General features: G+C 41.2%; 1 protein-coding gene across 1 annotated transcript; it reads right to left on the bottom strand.

Annotated features, from left to right (window-relative positions):
- Positions 1-18,353, bottom strand: LOC132005102 (zinc finger protein 780A-like). The gene is given in 7 exon segments (XM_059381870.1): positions 1-1,272; positions 1,275-3,575; positions 10,691-10,789; positions 12,568-12,694; positions 12,994-13,048; positions 17,680-17,729; positions 18,244-18,353. Coding segments are annotated over 7 exon segments (3,087 nt in total). The 5' UTR covers positions 18,250-18,353; the 3' UTR covers positions 1-823.
- Between the last annotated feature and the right edge of the window lie 5,866 nt (positions 18,354-24,219).

Genomic DNA, 24,219 nt, shown 5'->3' with positions numbered 1-24,219 from the left:
TTGAATATATAAATGGATGCTTTTATTTTGATCTTTCACAATATTTATCTTAAATTCTGGACAGGGAAATAAATTATACATTTTCTGCATCTTATTTTTATAGACAAATCACTTCAAAAACTAACTCTTCAATAGCTGGTTTTTCAACATCTCCTCATTCCCTAAATCCATAGGATTTCTTTTCAAAATTAACTTTTTTTTCAATATTAACTTTTTGATGTAACTTAAGGAATGAACTCTTAATGAAAATCCTCATATTCTTTTACTTCCCATAAAATTTTATACAGTACTTATTTAAAACTTAATAATTAGGAATAGATGAGATTTTTCTAAATTATACACAATAATATAATTTTTGTGTCATCAACAATGATGCTAATGAAACATAAAAGCTGTTCTTTATGAACACAAGCATGTGCCAAGTACTCTTGTAAGGATTTTGTACATATTGTAATACAATTATTCCCGTAATTGCACTAGTATGCACTCACCATTGTTGCCATTTACAAATAATGCACAAAGAGGATAGGCACCTAATGTCATGCAGGTAGTGAAATGGCAGTGGTGATAAAGCACCTGCCTCAGGTAGATGTTAGCTTACGTTTGTTCCAACAAGTTCTCCTCCAGTTTGAGTTTGAAGGCTTTTCTAAGTGTGTGAAATTAAAATACCTAGGAAAATATCTTTCATGATTAGTAAACTGTGAACATGAAGGCTACTCTGTATTTCTTTAAATTCAAAGACTTTCTCACCAGAATGTCCTCTCAACACTAAGGTGTTTGCTTTGACTGTAAATCTTTCCCCATTTCTCCTACTCAAAGTTTTTCACCAGTAGGAATACTGTGCTGTTGAGTGAATCTCAGTCCATGATGAAAGGTTGTCCCACATTTTATATTCATAGGACTTCTTGCCACTATGAACTCTCTGATGTTGAGTAGGTTGTTCATATCCAGTGAAGGTTTTCCCACATTCCTTATATTCATGGGACATCTGATGATTATGAATTTTCTGATGTCAAGTAAGCTGACCATTCACAGTAAAGGCTTTTCCACATTCTTTGCATTCATAGGGCTTCAGACCTGTATGAATTCTTTGATGGGCAATAAAAACTGACCTAAGTCTAAAGGCCTTTCCACATTCCTTACATTCATAAGGTTTCTCACCAGTATGAATCCTCTCATGTTGAATAAGGTTCGAGCTACAACTAAAGGTCTTTCCACACTCTTTACATTCATAGGGTTTCATACCTGTATGAATTCTCTGATGGGCAGTCTGAAAGTTTTCCCACATTCCTTACATTCATAAGGTTTCTCACTAGTATGAATTCTCTGATGTACAGGAAGTTCGTAATTATTGCTAAAGGCCTTTTCACATTCCTTACATTCATAGGGCTTCTCGCCAGTATGAATTTAAACATGTTGAATAAGGTTTGAGCTACGACTAAATGCCTTCCCACACTCCTTACATTCATATGGTTTCTGACCAGTATGGATCCTCTGATGTACTCTAAGTTCACCACCACAAGTAAAACATTTCCCACATTCCTTACATTCATAGGGGCTCACCAGTATAGATTCTGTATGTTCAAGAAATTGGTAATGAAGTCGAAAGGCCTTCCCACATTCCTTACATTCAAAGGGTTTCTCACCAGTGTGAATTCTCTAATGTACTCTAAGGTCTGTACCACGACTAAAGCTCTTTCCACATTCCTTACATTCATAGAGCTTCACACCTGTATGAATTTGCTGATGTTCAATAAGTTGGTATTGACGTCTGAAGCTTGTCCCACATTCCTTACATTCAAAGAGTTTCTCACCAGTATGTGTTTTCTGATGTCGAGAAAGTTGTAGATGAAGTCTAAAAGCCTTTCCACATTCTTTACATCCATAGGGTTTCTCCCCAGTATGAATACTCTGATGTTGAACAAGATTTGAGCTACGATTAAAGGCCTTGCCACATTCCTTACATTTAAATGGTTTCTCACCAGTATGAATGTTCTGATGTCGAGTAAGCTGTGTCAAAATACTAAAGGCCTTCCCACATTCCTTACATTCAAAGGGTTTCTCACCAGTATGCATTCTATGATGTTCAGTAAGTCGGTAATGATACCTAAAGGCCTTCCCACATTCCTTACATTCAAAGGGTTTCTCACCAGTGTGAATTCTCTGATGTACTCTAAGGTCTGTACCATGACTAAAGCTCTTTCCACATTCCTTACATTCATAGGGCTTCACACCTGTATGAATTCGCTGATGCTCAATAAGTTGGTATTGACGTCTGAAGCTTGTCCCACATTCCTTACATTCAAAGAGTTTCTCACCAGTATGTGTTTTCTGATGTCGAGAAAGTTGTAGATGAAGTCTAAAAGCCTTTCCACATTCTTTACATCCATAGGGTTTCTCCCCAGTATGAATACTCTGATGTTGAACAAGACTTGAGCCACGATTAAAGGCCTTGCCACATTCCTTACATTTAAATGGTTTCTCACCAGTATGAATGTTCTGATGTCGAGTAAGCTGTGTCAGAAGACTAAAGGTCTTCCAACATTCCTTACATTCAAAGGGTTTCTCACCAGTATGCATTCTATGATGTTCAGTAAGTCGGTAATGATACCTAAAGGCCTTCCCACATTCCTTACATTCAAAGGGTTTCTCACTAGAATGAATTTTCTGATGCTGAATAAGATTTGAACCACGATTAAAGCCTTTTCCACACTCTTTACATTCATATGGTTTCACACCAGCATGAATACTCTGATGTTGAACAAGGTTTGACACACGATTAAAGGACTTCCCACATTCCTTACACTCAAATGGCTTCTCACCTGTATGAATATTCTCATGGCGATTAAGCTGAGTGAGAAGAGTAAAGGCTTTTCCACATTTCTTACATTCAAAGGGCTTCTCACCAGTATGAGATTTCTGATGTCGAATAAGTTGTATATGGAGTCTAAAGGCCTTCCCACATTCTTTACATTCAAAAGGTTTCTTTCCAGTGTGAACGCTCTGATGTTGAATAAGGTTTGAACCACGACAAAACAATTTCCCACATTCCTTACATTCATACGGTTTCACACCTGTATGAATTCGCTGATGCTCACTAAGCTGGCACTGATACTGGAAGGCTGTCCCACATTCCTTACATTCAAAGGGTTTCTCACCAGTATGAGTTTTCTGATGTCGAGAAAGCTGTAGGTGAAGTCGAAAAGCCTTTCCACATTCCTTACACCCGTATGGTTTCTCACCAGTATGAATACTCTGATGCTGAATAAGATTTGAACCACGACTAAAGTACTTTCCACACTCCTTACATTCATATGGCTTATCTGTAGTGTGAACAGAAGTAGGATGAGGAGAAGTATGCATTTTTTCATAGCTTATTATCTTTTGACCGATATACCCCTCTTGATGTCCCTGTTGTTTCCTAAATCTATTTTTGCTATCTGAGTCATCTCTAAAATTGGAGGCCTTGAGGCCAAGAGTTTTACTTATTTGTTTTATACCCAGTTTAGGAAAATTTATTTCATAAGTATAATTTTCTGAAGGTAACTTCTCAGCTCCATAATTTGACTCCAACTCTGAAAGAAAAGGAGAAAGCAAACACATTTTATCTTTCTGTACACACATGTACAAAATCCACTGAAGAGTATATAACTCTAAAAATATATATACATATAGAAAAAAAATTTTGGATTATTATTTTTATTAACATATAAATGTATTATTTGCCCCAGGGGTAGAGGTCTGTGAATCGTCAGGCTTACACATTTCACAGCACTCACCATAGTACATACCCTCCCCAATGTCCATAACCCAACTACCCTCTCCGTCCACCTCCCCCCAGCAACCCTCAGTTTGTTTTGTGAGATTAAAAGTCTCTTATGGTTTGTCTCCCTCCTGATCCCATCTTGTTTCATTTTCTCCTTCCCTACCCCAAACCTCTGCCTTCTCTCTCAAATTTCTCATATCAGACAGATCATATGATAATTGTCTTAGAAAAAAAATTTTTCTTAAATATATAGTGAAGTATATAAAATATACTTCCAGAGTATTTGAAAAAGGATTAAGAAGAGCTCCAAAAATGCAGAAAGTTTATGTTAGATGGTGATGCTTATAATATGGGAAGGGATGAACTATGAAATTTAGGTGTTAATCAAAATCCTTTGGTAGGCTTTGGTAGGCTTGTTAAAAGTATTGATATTCAAGCAACTCAGATGCAAAGAATCAGAATTTTTAGGAATAAGTCCTAAGATGCCGTATTTTTAACATCTCTATCAGATAATTCTGATGCAGATCAAAGTTCAAGGATCCACACTTAAAAACTGTTTTGAATGGTTAGTCTTTACTCTTAAAATCCAAAACCCTTACCACGGATAACAAGACCTATGAAGCCACTGTAATCCTTTGGACCCTATCCCTACCCCACTGCCTTCTTTTAGTGCTCCGAACATTATAGTGATTTCTTCAGTATCTTCATGCTTTGGTCAGACTGTTTCATCCATCACACAAGAATCCTGTGGCATGAGTTGCTTGAAGGAGACAACAGTCTCATTTTTAAGACTCAAAAGAAATGCCTTCCTACTGGGCCCATCTAATTATATCCCTCTCCTTTATTCTCTATTCAAGAGTCTCATTCCTTGCCCTCACAATTCTGTTTTAATTATACATTCATTCATTCAATAGCTCATTTCTCATTCTGTATATTTTCTTATTCCTAAATCTGCCTAGGAGGAGACACAATCCTCATAGAATTCACCACTGAATAATAAGCTCATAGCACACAGTAGGTGTTAAGTAATTGGAAAAGTACTGATAAAAGAAGTAAGGCTGAGAATAAAGGTATATAATGCAAAAATGAGCCACTGGGAAAGGCTTATCATAATAATCATTCATTCAAAACTACTGAAGTTGATAAATTGAACCACTCTCATATTATTTGTTTCATATGGGAACAAATGCACATCTGAGCCCCACTGGTCATATATATGTCACTGTGGGAAAACAAACCACAGCAAACAGATAGAAACTTGAAGCTGGAACTTTAACTAGGTTGACCGCCTGCCGAAATGTATCACAATGTTAAAGAAAATGAACAGATGCCAACACTGAAATACCAGGCGTTTGAATTACCTGACAAAGACTTTAAAACCATAATTACACAAATGTTCGAATAAGCAAACACAAATACTCTTGAAACAAATGGAAAAATAGAAAATCTCAACAAAAATATAGAGGATATAGGGAGAGTTCTGAAAGATGGTGGATTAGAAGGATCCTGGGCTCACTTCCTGCCACAGACACACCAAGATAACAGCCACATCAGTGCAACCATGAAAATGACCTGAGAATGGCAGAACAGACTTTCCACAGGTAATGGCATAGACCAGGCCACATCAAAAAGGGTAGAAGGGGTGGAGATGAAGTTGGGAACCAAACCCCCAGTGAGAATAACCACAAACAGGAGGGACACCACAAACACAAAGAAGAGGATCAGATTTCACACCAGGCCCCCAGGAATGGGGGACCCACACTGGGAAGATGAGTCCCATTACATTTGGTTTTGAAAACCAGTGGGGCTTAATTTCACGAGTTTTTACAATCAGTGGGGCTTAACTCTGGGTACTTTAAAAATCAGCAGGTTTGGTTCTAGGAGAGCCAGAGGGTGACAGGAAACTTGAGTCCCTATCCTTTTAGAGCCAGCATAACAAACAACCTGCTCAGATAACAACATAGAAAAAGCAGTTTGAAAAAGCACCTGGGGTATACATGAAGAACATTTATTTACTAATCTCAGAATGTGTGAGGGAGGGACACGGATCTTTGGGAAACTTGCCCAAGAACAAAAGAGCCAGCAGGAACCATTCCCTGCCCACCCCCAATCACTGCCTAGATAGCTGGAAGCTTTAGGAAACCAGTGCAAACACGCAGCACCTACCCTTCTAGCACTGCATGCCCCACCTTCACATTCTCCTGAGGATCTGCCCCATCCAACCCACTGCAATCCAGAGAGGCTCCAGTCCCAACACACCTTCCAAGCAGCCCCAGTCAGGACAAGTGCCACTCCAAAGGGACTCCTGCTTTGTGGTCAGGGGAAGGATAAGCACACACACCAGTGTACCCACAGTTCCAGCAACCAAACCTTATAGCTAGCGGTACGGAGAGTCCTCTGCTGATCAATGCACCTTCAGCCCTGGCAGATGTTCTACAAGCAGGCAGTGTGACTGCCAGTCCTGCCTACCAGTGAGCAAGGGAACTTCACACCCTCTCAGGGGGAAAGGCAGAGAGAGTACCTTGCAAGGTGGTGCAACTACTGTCCCAGTAGACAGGCTGAGAGCAGGCATCGAGTCTGACTGCTGACACCACCAATCTGCAAGCCCCTAGTGACGCCCAACAGACCCCTTAACAGCACAGAGACCAAACCTTACCCAGAAGAGGCAAAGTGAGCCATTGCCACCAATGGGCTGAAGGCAAAAGAGGCTCTGCCACAACAGCAGAGCACAGGCAACCCACACAAGAGACACCCTGAAGTGCCTGTTCTGGTGAACAACAGACACTGCACCCCAGGGACCACAGGACTTTCTTTCTTTCTCTGCCTCTCTTTCTTTCTTTCCTTCCTTCCTAAGATTCAATCAATTTATTTGACAGAGAGAGCAAGCCCAAGCAGGGGGAGCAGCAGAGGGAGAAGCAGACTCCCAGCTGAGCAGGAAGCCTGATGCAAGACTTGATACCAGGACCCTGGGTTCATGACCTGAGCCGAAGGTCGACACTTAACCCACTGAGCCACCCAAGTGCCCAGAGGTCACTATTTTCAAGATCAAGAGCTATAACTGACTTTCCTAATACACAGAAACAGAGTTATATAAATGAGAAGACAGAGGAAAATGTCCCAAATGGAAGAATGCAAAAGAGCTAAATGAAACAGAGATAAGCAATGTACCTGATAAAGAATTCAAAGTAATGATCATAAAGATACTCACTAGACTTGAGTAAAGAGTGGATGATCTTAGTGAGACCTCTGAAAACAAACCGTAAATATTAAAAAGAACCAATCAGGGGTGCCTGGGTGGCTCAGTGGGTTAAAGCCTCTGCCTTCGGCTCAGGTCATGATCCCGGGGTCCTGGGATCGAGCCCTGCACTGGGCTCTCTGCTCAGCAGGCAGCCTGCTTCCTCCTCTCTTTCTGCCTGCTTCTCTGCCTACTTGTGATCTCTGTCAAATAAATAAATAAAATCTCAAAAAAAAAAAAAAATTCAGAATGTCATAGTTTAAGTAAACAAGCCTGGACTTAGAAAAAGAGAGAGGGGCGCCTGGGTGGCTCAGTGGGTTAAAGCCTCTGCCTTTGGCTCAGTTCATGATCCCAGGGTCCTGGGATCGAGCCCCGCATAGGGCTCTTTGCTCAGCAGGAAGCCTGCTTCCTCCCCTCTCTCTCTGCCTGCCTCTCTGCCTACTTGTAATCTCTGTCAAATAAAATAAATAAAATCTTAAAAAAAAAAAGAAAAAGAAAGAAGAAAAGAAAGAGAGAGAGAGAGAAAAGCCAAATTTATTTATTTATTTATTTAAAAGATTTTATTTATTTATTTGACAGAGAGAAATCACAAGTAGACGGAGAGGCAGGCAGAGAGAGAGAGAGGGAAGCAGGCTCCCTTCTGAGCCGAAAGCCCGATGCAGGACTTGATCCCAGGACCCTGAGATCATGACCTGAGCCGAACGCAGCGGCTTAACCCACTGAGCCACCCAGGTGCCCTAAAAGCCAGATTTTTTTAAAAATTTAAATTTAAATAAATTTTAAGGCACAGAAGCTCTTCAGATAAAAAGGGACTAAAAAAGCCTAACAGTTAAAAAAAAAAAAGTAAAAGTAAACCGATCCATAAATCAATTCATGAACTTTGACTGGATCTTAAATTGAAACACACTCCCACAAAACCAAATAAAGGAAAGTTTTAAAGAGAAATGGGAGAAATTTAGCTGTGAGCTGTGAATGATGAGCTGCAGATGATACTCCTGAAATAGGGTGATTTTCTTAGGTGTGACAATGGTATGTTATTTAGGTTAATTAAGATAATGAAGCTAATTAGGAAGGTTATTAGGAACTTTCCTATTCTTAGAAGATGCAAAGTGAAATGTTTAGGTACCATGTGTCAAAACATCAGTGACTTAGACCTACAAGTGGTTCAGCAAAAAAGGTTTCAAACATTTAGATACATAAATACATACAGCAAAGGTGGCCAAGTGTTCATAACTGGTGAATCTAGTTTCTTTCTTGTTTTTCAAAGATTTTATTCATTTATTTGAGAGAGAGAGAGAGAAAAGCTTGGGGGCAGAAGGAGAACCAGGCTCCCCACTGAGCAGGGAGCCCAACACGGGGCTTGATCCCAGAACCCTGAGATCATGACCTGAGCCAAAATGAAGAGCCGCTTAACCGTCTGAGTCACCCAGGTGCCCCCAAAAGGGTCACCTTTGAAAGGATGTAAGAAACCAACTCGTTATTTAGAAAATCAGTAAACAAAGGAAAAGAATATTTATCTTCAATTTTCATATGAGCTGTACAACTGAGTGAATAGTAAATAAGGTGAAGTTTCTTTTTACACATGCATTCCAGCTAATAAAGAATAAATGACAGATTTCGAATATCCACCAATTTACAACCTCTGACGAATTAAGGGACATAGTTACTGCCTGTCAGTGGCTGCTGATATCACTAGAACGAGAAATCCAGACATCACATGTCAATGGACTAAAGAGTGTCACCATCACCTAAGGGGAAAAAAGTTTCCCAAAAGTTTGATTAAGGTTCTGGACCTATCAGAGGAGACAGAGGAACATGTTCCTCCATAACAACAAGATGCTGTCAGCAAAATCCAGATGGTCTGAAACTACAGGACAAATGCTCTAATTTAATCGAGAAAAAAACAGTTCACAAAAAACCAAAGAGGAACCTTTCATCTAAAAGAGACTTAAAAGACTTTTTAAAATGATAGGTAAAATGAAATCAGACTGGAGATATTCACTCAGACAATAAAACCCTAGAGAAAACCTTTCCTGCAGGGAGGAGAAAGTTTGAGTGCAAAGAAACCCACAACAGGCTTCCAAAACAGCTGGCAAAATTGTGACTCATGGCCTGGTGGTTACAAGTATAGGTACTTTTATTTTTTTACTTTTTTTTATATATATTTTTAAAATTTTTATTATTTGACAGAGATCACAAGTAGGCAGAGAGAGAGGGAAGCAGGCTCCCTGCTGAGCAGAGAGTCCGATGTGGGGCTCGATCCCAGGACCTTGGGACCATGACCTGAGCCGAAAGCAGAGGCTTTAACCCACTGAGCCACCCAGGCACCCCACAAGTGTAGGTACTTTTAATCATGCAATTCTCTGTGTTGCAGTTTTCTGTGTCCTTGTCATACTTAGTTTATTTAAAAACTAAGAAGTGAGGATCACTCTCAACATAGATCAGAACATGGCTCTAAGAAACTCTTAGAAAACATTCTGTGTTCTTCACAATGATAATCAGAATCTTGTAGGATCTGGTCCTGGCCTAACTCCCAGACCTCCCTTCCCACCATCCCTTCGTCTCTTTTGCTCGAAACTTTTTACTGCTCCCAGGCATAAAGAGACCATTTCCTGCTCAAGGCCTCTGTGTGTCCTGCTCAGACTAGAATGCTCCTGCCCAGATTTGTGGCCTGAACCCTTCCTTCACGACTCTGTGCAAGCACGTCCACTTCAAGACATGCTCCCTAACCACCCAACCCTGTCATTCTCCCCGCACTGCTCCTATACACCTGTCTGAACAGCATCATTCCCAACAGTACTGACTTACTCATCTGCTTACTTGACTGATCCGTGTCTTACCAAGGGCAGGTGAAGTCCATGAGAGCATGACTCTGTCAGTCATGCTCATTTCACTGTACAGACAGTGCCAAGCACAGTGCTTTGCTTGGAGTGGACCCTCAATAAATATTTGCTGAATATATGAAAACATTTTTTAGATCCTAGAAACACATATAGAAATTTAAATGCAGGGGCGCCGGGTGGCTCAGCGGGTTAAAGCCTCTGCCTTCGGCTCAGGTCATGATCCCAGGGTCCTGGGATCGAGCCCCCACATTGAGCTCTCTGCTCAGTGGGGAGCCTGCTTCCTCCTCTCTCTCTCTCTGCCTACTTGTGATCTGTCAAATAAATAAGTAAATAAATCTTAGAAATTTAAATGCAAAAGCAGAGTTAGAAAGCAGATGGATGCAAAATATGTTAAAAGGTTATATACTAGGGTGCCGGGGGGGTGCCTGGGTGACTCAGTCAGTTAAGTGTCTGACTCTTGATTTTGACTCAGGTCATGTTCTCAGGGTCGTGGGATCAAGCCCTTCAGCAGGCCCCGCACTCAGTGTGGAAGTCTGGTTGGGGTTTTCCCTCTCCCTCTCCCTCTGCTCATGTGCGTGCGATCTCTAATAAATAAATAAAATCTTAAAAAAAAAGGTCACTCCACTAAAAGGAGAGGAAATAAAAGAACAAAACTTAGAGATAATTAGCAAAAGATAGAGATCCTGTGAGAGCCCATACTGTGTGATCTTTATTTCCTTCTCAGATCTCGGGCATTTTTATCCAACAGGCCTTGGGTCTTTGAAGGCATTTTTCCAAACCACATCTCAGGGGTATGACCCCTCTCTGACCCTCCTGCTCCTCTTTGCCGGCTTTTCCTCTACTCACCTGGGTACCATCCACTTGTTTCTCTCCTCAAAACCACCCAGGGCTCTTTCTCCTGCTCCAGGAAGATAATCATATCTGGCTTAGAAATGGAACTTTCTGCTTAAAAACAAACAAACAAAAAGAGAAATGACATGACATATGGTGTAGAAATTTATTTATTTATTTTTTAAAGATTTTATTTATTTATTTGTCAGAGAGAGTGAGCACAGGCAGAAAGAGAGGCAGGCAGAGGCAGAGGGAGAAGCAGGCTCCCTGCCGAGCAAGGAGCCTGATGTGGGACTCGATCCCAGGACCCCGGGATCATGACCTGAGCCGAAGGCAGCGGCTCAACCAACTGAGCCACCCAGGCATCCCAAATTTATTTATAAAATTTTATTTATTGGTCAGAGAGAGCGCACAAGAAGGGGGAGCAGCAAGCAGAAGGAGAAACAGGCTCATCAGTTTCTTAATGAAAAAACCCAAACCTGGTACTGTGTATATGCATATGGATTTTCTTACTCAGTCTGCAGGTGCCACTTATCTGCATTGTGTTCTTTCAAAAAAGAATCTTGATCATGGAAATTTCTAATTATCTTGGTGAGATACAGGTAAAGGAGGTTAGAACTGGTTGCTGTTACTTGTGATAGTCACATTGATTTGTCGACTCTCATGACAAGCTCAGTTCTTTAATGACTGAAAGTACCCACTTCCTGATAGCTCTGTTTTTGTTTTTGTGGTTTAATTTGGAAGCTGCTTTATTGTGGAGTTCTGTTTTATTTTTATTTATTTATTTTTTTAAAGATTTTATTCATTTGACAGAGATCACAAGTAGGTAGAGAGGCAGACAGAGAGTGGGAAGCAGGCTTCCTGCTGAGCCCGATGTGGGACTTGATCTCAAGACCCTGACATCATGACCTGAGTCAAAGGCAGCGACCCAACCCACTGAGCCACCTATGCGCCCTCTTTGTTTGTTTTAGAGAGACAGTATAAGCAGGGAAAAGGAGGGGCAGAGAGACAGAAAAAAAATTTTAGGCTTCATGCTCAGTGTGGAGCCCAATGCGGCGCTCGATCCCAGGACACTGGGATAAGTGACCTGAGCTGAAGGTAGATGCTTAACTGACTGAGCCACCGAGGCATCCTGAAAAATTTTTTTTAAATATTCAAAAACAAACAAACAAACAAACAAACAAAAACCCCACGAAACAAAACAAACCGAAAACCTTTGGTTGAGATCTGGTTAAATCTGTAGTAATATTTTTTAGAGGGGGCAGGAGAGAAGGAGAAAGAAAATCTCAAGCAGACTCCTCACCCAGCGTGGAGCCTGACACAGAGCTCAATCTCATGACCCTGAGATCATGACCTGAGCTGAAACTAAGAGTCAGATGCTTAACAAATTGAGCCACCCAGGCGCCCCTAAATTTGTAAAAACAGATAGGCCCGTTTTCAACCTGACAAATTCCAAACGATTTCCTCTGGGAACAAGAAGGAACTCAGCTATTTCTTAAAAGATGGCCCTGAAACTCATGGTGAAGCAAGCTGATGTTCCAGAGAAGAGATGTTAATACTTTATTAAATTATTGTTTTAAATTACAAAATTAATTATTAAAATTTAAATTATTAATTACAACTGTTCAATACTGGTTTTATTGTAATATTAGTTAAGGATTTTTATTTATTTATTTATTTGAGAAAGAGAGACACAGAGAGAGCAAGCAAGAGCACTGGGCAGGGTCAGGGGAGAGAGAAGCAGGCTCCCCAAATGAGCCGGGAGCTCAGCGTGGGGCTGGATCTCAGGATCCCGGGATCGTGACCGGAGCTGAAGGCAGATGCTTAACCAAGGCATCCCTTTATTGTAATATTAATCTTTAGAATGAACTATTACTGGGGGACAGTCTTACCCAGGGAGACCAGGTTGCTATAGGTCTCCAACATCACGTCCCTGTACAAGGCCTTCTGAGCAGGGTCCAGACACTCCCACTCCTCTTGGGAGAAGCTGATGGCCACGTCCCCGAATGACAGAGATCCCTGAAACCACACACACACGCATTACCGTGAAACTGAAGGAAATTACCACAAGGTGAAGAGACATGCATTACCGTGAAACTGAAAGAAATTACCGCAAGGTGAAGAGAGAGGAGGCAAAGAACCGCCACGCAGGACAGGGACAATATGCCGCTTCCCAGCGTGCCTGCTGGTTCCTGAGGCATCTTGCGGCTGCACAGCACACTTGCTGGGTGCTGTGGGATGACTTACTGATACCCGCATGGCAGGGAATGGCTAAAAAAAAAAGTCATTATATTTCGGGAGAAGAAATATCGACTTACATAGGCCATGTTTTTAGAATGACAAAATTGGTACATCTTCCTCATGCTTCCCCTCCTAGAGAGAGAGAAAAAACAAAGAAGGGCTCAAGCCAAGCTGTGCCTTGGTGCTCTCTAAGTGACTCATATTAATACAACAATTTTTTCTTCCATTTTTATGTCTCAACTACTCCCTAAAATTCCTCTTTTATCTCTTTCTGCTTCACACAATCTCCCTTTCCCTCTGTCCCTCTGCCTTTCCCTCCCATTCCCCATACAAACTGGCATCAAACATGAGGAGTCTGGACGAAATCAAGCTCTCCCAAGCCCCGGGGAACATGCTGTCCTCCAAAATATCTTAGCATGAGGGATCCTCCAATCTTGGGACAGCATGACTAGGCCTAGGACTGGGCCCCCCTATCCTGCTCTGTGCAGATCCTCCTCCCCCTCGCCATCCCACCTTTCAGGGCTGAGAATGGGTCGCATCATCCACATCAGAACCTCTTTGTGAACTCAGAACTGGGAGAAGTAGGGCAAGGCATGAAAACTGGGAAGGATGTAGATGGAATTACTCAGGCAGAGTTTGGCTTTCTAAGTGCCCCAAAGCCAGCCGGTTACACAGGGCAGGGCATCCTCATAACAGAATACTAAGTAGTCAGTACATGCTCAAGATACATGGTCAGCAGAAAACTCACGTTACAAAACAGGATGCAGAATATGATTACATCTATAAAACATGTGTATACATGTAAAGACTAATAGACATTGACAGAAAAAAATTCTGGAAAATTACATTTCATGTTAACAGTTCTTGTCACTGTATTGTGGCCCCAATTCTCTACTTTTTGCTTAAGAGTGCTTCACAATTGTAACTATGGTGCGTTGGTAACTTGGAATGTATATATAGTTATATTCATTAACACATACATATATGTATGTGTACACTTATATGTATATGTATTTTTTCCTGAGGAAGCTGTTCTCTATGTCAGATGAAACAAACTTTGATTTAAACAACTTCCCTATGAACTTGGAAAAACTCAGGATATTCTAATAAATTCTTGTTTTTACTTAACGGGTTTGTTTCCTTTATTTCCCAATTCTTCTTTTTTTTTTTTTTTTAAAGATTTTATTTATTTGACAGACAGAGATCACAAGTAGGCAGAGAGAGAAAGGGGGGAAGCAGGCTCCCTGCTGAGCAGAGAGCCCAATGCGGGGCTCGATCCCAGAACCCTAGGATCATGACCTGAGCCAAAGGCAGAGGCTTTAACCCATTGAGCCACCCAGGCGCCCCTATTTCCCAATTCTTGAATCAACACTGAAATATTTATATTTATCTGAGCAGTTTACAATAATTTGTAGGAAAAAATGTTTGTAGGCCCCAAGCAATGTCCTGTATACATTTGATAGTCTCACATGTCCTCTTAACAGAAAAGCTTATTATCTCTAAAACTATTACTTCGGGGGCACCTGGGTGGCTCAGCCGTTACACGTCTGCCTTTGGCTCAGGTCATGATCCCAGGGTCCTGGGATCAAGCCCCGCATCGGGCTCCCCGCTTGGCAGGAGGCCTGCTTCTCCCTTTCCCAATCTCCCTGCTTGTGTTCCCTCTCTTGCTGTGTCTCTCTCTGTCAAATAAATAAACAAAATCTTTTTTTAAAGTTTAACTAATAATAAAACTATTATTTTGGCTACGATATTCCCTACACAGCCACTGTATCGTCTTCTACTATTAATCACTTTGCATTTAACAGATTTAGAATTTCTAAGTAAGGTACAAATTTTCCAACAGTTTCTTTAACTCTATAGAAATTCCATGGGCTTATAATTTGGTCAAAGCCTTGTGACACTAAAGGCCAAAAGAGATGTCTTTCCTGTAAATGTTCAAAGTACACGAGATGACTTTTTCTGATTGGGCTCTGTCAACCTCTGCTCTAAAGTTACTCTTGTTCAGACTTCTGTACTGGAGAAATAAGAAACCTAAAAGAATACTAAGAGAATTCAATGGAAATGCATTATGGCACATATTAACTGAGGATAAAGATTACGTTTGTTAAAGAAACTTAACTCCACGGTTTCCCCTTCCCTTGTGTAAGTCATTCAACAAAATATAGTGTAAGGCCTATTCTTTTTTAGAATGCTAACCAAAAATATTCAGAGCTTAATTTGGAGAATGAAATTCTTAAAGAATCACATTAGCAAAGAGGGTTCTCAGAAAGACAAGGAGAAAAGGAGTCTTCCAGGCCAGAAGCCTCAGAGAGAGGCAATGGTGTTATGCCCTCTCTCACAGGCCCAGAAATAAATGAAAACAATGGCTTGGTTTGATTTTGAACTGATTCTGATTCTATTCTACAGAAACAAAACGCTCGCATTCACACACATACACAAAAATTGGAAAAATATAAACCAAGGCATAGATAATGACTACCTCTAGAGGGTGGTATTGTAATTTTAACTTTCTTCTTAAGTTCCTTAAAAATAAGTTTTGCACTATTCCATCATCAAAAATAGACAATAAAGGGGTGCGTGGGTGGCTCACTCAATTAAGTATCCAACTCTTGATTATGGCTCAAGTCATGATCTCAGAGTTGTGAGACAGAGCCCTGAATGGGGCTCCACACTGAACCTGAAGCCGAAGATTTTTCCCTCTCTCTCTGCCCCTCCCTCCCCCTGCTTCATGCTGTCTCTCTAAAACAAACAAACAAAAACCCACAGTAAAGCTACTTCCAAATTAAACCATAAAAACAAAAACAGAGCTATCAGGAAGTGGGTACTTTCAGTCATTAAAGAACTGAGCTTGTCATGAGAGTCGACAAATCAATGTGACTATCACAAGTAACAGCAACCAGTTCTAACCTCCTTTACCTGTTTCTCACCAAGACAATCAGAAATTTCCATGATCAAGATTCTTTTCTGAAAAAACACAATGCAGGTAAGTGGCACCTGCAGATTGAGTAAGAAAATCATATGCATATACACAGTACCAGGCTTGGTTTTCTTAAGAAACTGATGAAAACATCATTTTGGAGAGAATCCTTACAGAATGCCCTTGCTTAGTAAATGGGACTCGTATACATCTTCTTGAGTATTACTGTCCCTAACATGAATACTGCTTAACACGAGAGCAAATGTTTTCTCTTTTCATGATTATTTAGGAACGTAATTTTCCTAAGTGCATAATACTCCATCACGAAGTCTAGTGTGATTTGCTTAACTACTCAGTTTGTACAAGATCATTTTAAATAGCACTCCAGGGTTTCTCATCCTCAGCATTAATGCCATATTAAACCAGGAAAGTCTTTGTTTCGGGGGTGGGGCAGGAAGGAAGGTGGGGAGGGCTCTCCTGTGCACTATAGAATGTTAGTAGCATCTCTGTCCTCTACTTATTTGATCCAACTATCACTGGCCCCCAGTGTGGGAACCAAAGCTGCCTCTAAATATCACTAATGTCTCCCAGAGGTCAAAATCACCCCCTGTTAGGAACTACTGATCTACACCTATGAGTACAAGCCTTTTAGGTCATGCATGCTTCAAATAATCTCATGAAACTATACACTTACCCCACCAAATCCACCATAACACTTTCGTATACTATTTGAAGGGATTTGTCGTCTCCTGAGACCATAAATGGAGTCACATCAACTCAGGTTAAGCTCTTTTTTCTTTTTTTTCTTAAGAGAGGGAGACAGAAGGGGAGGGAGGGGCAGAGGGAGAGCAAGAAAATCTTAAGCAGGTTCAATGCCCAGCATGGAGACCCACACAGGGCTTGATCCCACAATGCTTGAGACCACAACCTGAGCCGAAATCGAGTCAGATGCTTAACCAACTGAGCTACATTGGTGCCCCAAGAATTTTTATATCGCCTGAGCATCTCACTCCTTGTCTTAACATGCAGGCAGCAATCATGGATCACATATTCCTAAGGCCCACATTGTACAGAAATTGAGAGAAATGAGCAAAAACACACACAACAGCTAAAACGTTACCAAGCACTTACTGTAAACCTGGCACTGCTCTAAGGGGCTTTATACATATTAACTCATCTAACATTCATTACAAACCTGAGACAGCCAGAAAGAGCCAATATTCCAACCCAGATACTCTGGGTCCACAGCCCCTACTCTCAACCACACAGTATCGCTTCTCACGGTCCATGCAAAAGGACACCCAACACACAACTAGAGCTGCCAAACTTCAAACAGATGTGGCCAATGATACGAATTTCACTGATGGGATTCCCTGGAAAAATCCTGGCTCTTACCGATACCGACTTCTTTGGCTAGCACTTTCCCTTTTCTGAAAGCCTCAGCCTGACTCAAATCGACTAACCATCTCCATTCTTCTCTTCTTCGAAAAGCAGGCCCTTACGGAGCAAAAGATAACCAGTGTGTGACTCTACCTGAACACTAATTTTCTTCTTACCAAATCAGAGTCTAAAATTAAGCTTTAGCATTAATTGCTGAAGGTTTATTTCCGTGTCATCTTAGAAAAACGGAGTGCGCAAGAAGATGTGAACACATTTACCAAACTGTTTTTGGTGTATACCAAATTATTTACCAAGTGAATATTAAGTGAAGAGGTGAGAGGCAACAGGGGACCAAATGGTGGGGTGTCAATTTGCACGTCTCCCTACATTTCCTGAAAATTTACTGGAACCTCTATATTCTAAAAACAAAAACGCCTTTCTTATGCAAAACAAAGCAGGAACTCACCCTTGACTTTGATGTGCAGCAATAGTAATACTCTCATCCTTCCCGGGGTCCTTATGGATAAGGGTAGAAGGGGAAGGAAAAAACCGAGCATGAGACCCCAGGCTTTTCTTGGACGGCAGACTAAATTTGAAAGCACCCTCCAGGGTCACACCTCCCTTATTTCGCACAAAATGGGATAGGAGTAAAAGGAGCAATCGGTCCCCGAGTTGGAAGCTGGTTCCTGCGGACAGTGCTCTGAAAATGCGGTGGCTCTGAACATGGAGCTGCCCCCGTGCGGGACGCAGACAAGCACTTGCAGCTCTGAAACTCCTAAGTCCAGGCCTGGGCTTTCAGAGGGAAACTTTCATTCTAGGGACAGTATCCGACCTCCCTACTGGGTCCATTGGTAGGCTACAGCCACGTGGCTGGGAGGGGAGAAGATGGCGGAAGCGGAGGGCCCACTGGTCCCAGTGACACACACACACAGCCACAGCAAAGCACGCTCGGTGTCCCCACGCCCCGTCTCGCGTTACCATAGCATCTCAGCACCAGGATCGCCCTCACGCAGCCTTCCCCCCGCCCCACCTCCATGTCCAACTCTCGCGGTGGCACAGCCCCCCTCCTCGCTGGGCGCGCACGCTCAGGCGAGGCTCCTTCGGGTGCCTGTCAGCGCCCTGTCCTGAGCGCCTCTGTCTGCCCACCCACACTAGCGGGTCCCTCCGGCTGGGGTCCTGCTCAGCAGAGGCCTCTCTCTAGCAGCCCCCGACTCCTTCCTAGACCTGACGGCCTCGCCACACCACGACGACGACGATCCTGGGATAGTCGGAAGTGATCGCTGACTCCCCGTGGTGGCCACTGGGAAATGCAGTCCCAAAGTGGAAACGCTTCCGAAGCCCGGCATTCTGCGGTTTCAGATTGTTCCCAGCATGCAACTTGGGTCCGCCCCTAACGAAGCTCAGCCCAGAGATTTGTGGGAGTTCTAGCCCCCAGGAGCGTGCAGGTGCAGGCTGGGAAGGTGAGTGAGTGTTCCCCTGAGAGAACATTGCTTCTTCCTAGAGTCTCTGTAACTTACTTTTCTCTTTATGGAGAAAAATGCAAATGTGCATAAATGTTAAAGGAGGCGGAATCCTATATATAGGAAACCCTAAAGATTCCACCAAAAACTGTGAAATAAACAGATTTATTAAAGTTGCAGGATACAAAATCAACGTACAAAACTCAACTGTATTTCTGTACACTAACAAACTGCCTGAAAAAAATAAATTAAGAAAACAGTCTGATTCACAATAGCATCAAAACAATACAAACGTAGGAACAAATTTAACCAAGGAGGTGCATAAATTATCCTTGATGAAAGAAATAGAAGAAAACACAAAAATAAATGGGATGACATCTCGTGTTCACGGATTGGAAGAATATTGTTAAAATGTCCATACTACCCAAAGTAATGGACAAATTCGATGCAAGCCTATCATGTTGCAGTGGCATTTTTCACAGAAATAGAAAAAAATCCTAAAATTCAGATGGAAGCCCAAAAGCCTTCAAATAAGCAATCTTAAATAATTTTTTTAAAGATTTTATTTCTTTCTTTTTTTATTTTTTTTAAAGATTTTATTTATTTATTTGACAGAGAGAAATTACAAGTACACTGAGAGGCAGGCAGAGAGAGAGAGAGAGAGAGAGAGAAGGAAGCAGGCTCCCTGCTGAGCAGAGAGCCCGATGCGGGACTCGATCCCAGGACCCTGAGATCATGACCCGAGCCGAAGGCAGTGGCTTAACCCACTGAGCCACCCAGGCGCCCCTATTTCTTTTTTTATTATCTTTTTAAGATTTTATTTATTTATTTGACACTCAAGAGATCACAAGTAGGCAGAGAGGCTGGCAGAGAGAGAGGAGAAAGCAGGCTCCCTGCTGAGCAGAGAGCGCGATGATGCGGGCTCGATCCCAGAACTCTGGGATCATGACCTGAGCGAAGGCAGAGGCTTTAACCCACTGAGCCATCCAGGCGCCCTGATTTTATTTCTTTGACAGGGACAAATCACAAGCAGGCAAGAGGCAGGCAGAGAGAGGAGGAAGCAGGCTCCCTGCTGAGCAGAGAGCCCAATGCAGGGCTTGATCCCAGGACCCTGAGATCATGACCTGAGCTGAAGGCAGAGGCTTTCATGCACTGAGCCACCCAGGCACCTAGCAATCTTAAGCAAGAAGTATAAAGTTGGAGGCATCACACTTCCTGACTTCAAATTATATTATAAAGCCATAGTAATCAAACAGCATGGTCCTGGAATAAAAACAGACACACAGATCAATGGAACAGAATAGAGAACCCAGAGCTCGCTTTGGCAGCACATATACTAGAATAGAGAACCCAGAAATAAACCCACACATATACAGTCAAACAGTCTTTAACAAGGGAGCCGGGAATTCGTAATATAGAAGGACAGTTTCTTGGATAAATGGTACTGGAAAAACAGGATACCATATTCAAAAGAATTATGGACCCTTATCTTATATCATACACAAAAAATCAACTCAAAATGTATTTAAAAATTAAACATGAGACATAAAACCACAAAACCCCTAGGAGAAAACAGAAAAAAGCTCATTGGTGTTGGTCTTGGCAATGATTTCTTGGATATGACACCTAAAGCACAAACAGCAAAAGCAAAAATAAACAAGTGAGCCTACCTAATTCAAAGTCAAAACGTTCTTCATAGAAAAAAAAGTCAGAAAAACGAAAAGGCAACCTACAGATTAGGGAAAAAGTATTTGTAAATCATATATACAACAAAGGGTTAATATTTAAAAAATAAGGAACTCCTGTAATTTTTAAGAGCTCAGATCTATAGATATTTAATTTAAAAATGGACAAAGCAGGGCACCTGGGTGACTCAGTGGGTTAAAGTCTCTGCTTTTGGCTCAGGTCATGATCCCAGCGTCCTGGGATCGAGCCCCGCATCAGGCTCTCTGCCCGGTGGGGAGCCTGCTTCCCTTCCTCTCTCTCTTCCTGCTACTCTGCCTATTTGTGATCTCTGTCAAATAAATAAAAATTAAAAGAAATCTTTAATAAAAAAATAAAATATAAAAATGGACAAAGCTCCTGAATAGACATTTTTCTAGGCATGCAAATGACCAACAGGTACATGAAAAAGTCCTCAATAACACTGATCACCAAGGAAATGCAAATCAAAACACAGTGAAATAATACCTCACATCTGTCAGAGTGACCACCATTAAAAGAAAAAACGGAAAAGATAATAAGTGTTGGTGAAGATGTGGAGTAGAGGAAATCATTGTGTACTGTTGGTGGAAATGTAAATTGGTGCAGCCACTATGGAAAACAGGATGCAGGGACATACATTGTGGCACAAACATACAGTAGAATATTATTCATCCTTTAAAAAGAAGGAAATCCTGCCATTTGTGACAACATTGAAAAACGTGAAGGACATTATGGCAGGTGAAATAAGCCAGATAGAGAAAGACAAATATTCTCTTAGCTATATGTAGAATCCAAAATAGTCAAGATCATAGATGCAGTGAGTAAAATGGTAGCTGCCAGGGCCTTGGGGAGGGAGAAACATGGCTCAGGTCATGATCCCAGAGTCCTGGGATCAAGCCCCGCATGGGGCGCTCTGCTCAGCAGGGAGCCTGCTTCCCCATCTCTCTCTCTGTCTGCCTCTCTACCTACTTGTGATCTGTCAAGTAAATAAATAAAATCTTTTTTTAAAAAAAGAAAGTATCTTTCCTCATTCTGTGGGTTGATTTTCAGTCCCTTAATGTTGCCATTGGAAAAATGTTCTTCATTTTAATATATTACAACTTGTGATACTTTTATTTTATGGTTAATATTTCTTGTGTCCTGTTACAAATATCTTTGTCTTAAGGTGCCAGGATGGCTCAGTCGATTGAGCATTTGCTTCTTGAATTCGGCTCAGGCCATGATCTCAGGGGTGTGAGATTGAGCCCCATATCAGCGGGAGTCTGCTTGAGATTCTCTCTCTCCCTTTCCTTCTAACCCTCCCCCACTTGCACACGCTCTCTCTCTCAAAAATAAATAAATATTTTAAAAATGTCTATCTTTGTCTCCTCTAAAGTCAAGAAGGTATTCTCTTCTGCTCCCTCTAAAAACTTTATTTAATATTTACAGAGTCTCTAACTATCTGGAATTGACTTGGAGCAGCATCACTGCATTGCTGTAGCATAATTGTCATAAATCAGGTCACCATATATGCAAGGATTTATTACCAGACTCTATTCTATTCCACTGGTCAATTTCTCTTCCTTTGCATCAGTATCTCACTATCTTAAACACTGTACCAGTATAATGGATTTCTATACACGGCAGCAAAAGTACTCCAGTTTTATTATTCTTCTGTAAGATTGCCTTGGTTATTTTGGGACCTTCACATTTTCATATGAGTTTTTTTTTTTAAGATTTTATTTATTTATTTGACAGACAGAGATCACAAGTCGGCAGAGAGGCAGGCAGAGAGAGGAGGAAGCAGGCTCCCTGCTGAGCAGAGAGCCTGATGTGGGGCTCGATCTCAGGTCCCTGGGATCATGACCTGAGTGAAGGCAGAGGCTTTAACCCACTGAACCACCCAGGCGCCCTTTCATATGAGTTTTAGAATCATCTTGTCAATTTCCACAAAATGTTCTGTGATTTTTAAAAAAGATTTTATTTATTTATTTGACAGACAGAGATCACAAATAGGCAGAGAGGCAGGCAGAGAGAGGAGGAAGCAGGCTCCCTGCTGAGCAGAGAGCCTGATGCGGGGCTCGATCCCAGGACCCTGAGATCATGACCTGAGCCGAAGGCAGAGGCTTTAACCCACTGAGCCACCCAGGTGCCCCTGTTCTGTGATTTTTAATCAGTATTGCATTACATACATTTGGGGGAAATTTTTACATATTTACAATATTGAGCCTTCTAGTCCATGAATGTTATATTCTTCCTTATTTAGGTCTTCCTTAATTTCTTAGAGAAATTTTGTGTTTTTCAGTGTTATGGTATTGTTTATTTTGTTAAAATCATTCTGAGGTATGTGTTGTATTTTGATGTACATGGTATGATTCATTTTTAATTTATTGCAGATAAACAGAAATATAATTGGCTTTTATTTATTGACCTATACATATCAACATTGATAAATTCACTAACTCTGAATTTATAAAGATTGTGTATCTAGAAAACCCAAAGCAAGTATGTGCTTTGCAAGTAATAACAATTTTGGGGCACCTGGGTGGCTCAGTCAGTTAAGCATCCGATTTTTTGTTTTGGCTCAGGTCATGATCTCAGGTAGTGAGACTAAGCCCTGCATAGGATCTGTGTTTGGCATGGAGTCTGCTTGAGATTCTCTCTGCCCCCTCCATGTGTCCTTCTCCCTACTCTAAAAATAGATAAATAAATACTTTTAAAAATTTAAAAAATAACAATTTTAGTCCTTCCTTTCTAATTCGTATGTCTTTTAGTTCTTTTTCTCCCCTTATTTCAATAGCTAAGACCTCCAGTACAATGTTGAGTAGAGGTTGTTTAACATCAGACATCCTTGTTTTATCCCTAATGTTAGAGGAATGATTTTTAACAGTTTGACATTATGATGTTTGTTGTTGATTTGTTGGCGGGGGGCTGGGTAAGATATCACTCAACAGACTTGGGAAGTTGCCTTCTGGTTTCAGTTTTCTATGAGTTTCATCATAAATGGGTCTTGCATTTTGTCAAATGTTCTTCACTTACTAATTTTTTATGTACCTAGATGAATGTATAATTTGTGGGTTTTTTCTTTATTGGTATGGTAAAATGCCTCCAATGTTAAAAATATATCTCATTCCTTATGGACACTGGGGAGGGTATGTGCTATGGTGAGTGCTGTGAAGTGTGTAAACCTGGTGATTCACAGACTTGTACCCGTGGGGATAATAATACATTATATGTTAATAAAAATTAAAATTAAAAAATATATTTCATTCCTGAAAGAAACTTCATTTGCTCATGATGTAATATCCTTTTATGTATTGCTGGATTTGATTTGCTAATATTTTGTTAAAGATTTTTGCATCTTGCCTCTCCTCCTGCTTACATTTTCTCTCTCTCTCTCTCTCTCTCTCTCTCATAAATAAATAAAGCTTAAAAAAAAAGAATATGGGGGCACTTGAGCGGATCAGTCAGATAAGTGTCTGCCTTCAGCTCAGGTCATAATCTCAGGGTCCTGGGATTGAGCCTTGTCTTTGGGCTCCCTGCTCAGTGGGGAGTCTGCTTCTCCCTCCCCCTGCTCTTGTGCTCTTGCTCTCTCTGTGTCCCTCTCAAATAAATAAATAAAATCTTTTTTTAAAAGAATGTGAAGGTAGAGAGGAGGAGGAGAACTAAGAACAACCCCTGGTGTATTACAGAGTTAAGAGATCTAGGTTGAAAGAAGTGGGCAGCAAAGAATGTGGGACAGAAAAGAATGGGGTTGTTCAGAAACTAAGAGAATGAAGTACATCAATAGTAAAATAGAGGGGTGGAATGGGTGAAGGGAGTCAAAAGGTATAAACTTCAAAAGTTATAAAATCAATAAGCCC

This window comes from Mustela nigripes, chromosome 17, assembly GCF_022355385.1.
Source record: "Mustela nigripes isolate SB6536 chromosome 17, MUSNIG.SB6536, whole genome shotgun sequence".
Classification (NCBI taxonomy): domain Eukaryota; kingdom Metazoa; phylum Chordata; class Mammalia; order Carnivora; family Mustelidae; genus Mustela; species Mustela nigripes.
The sequence above is the reverse complement of the archived record's forward strand: the minus strand, read 5'-3'. Positions and strand labels throughout refer to the sequence as shown.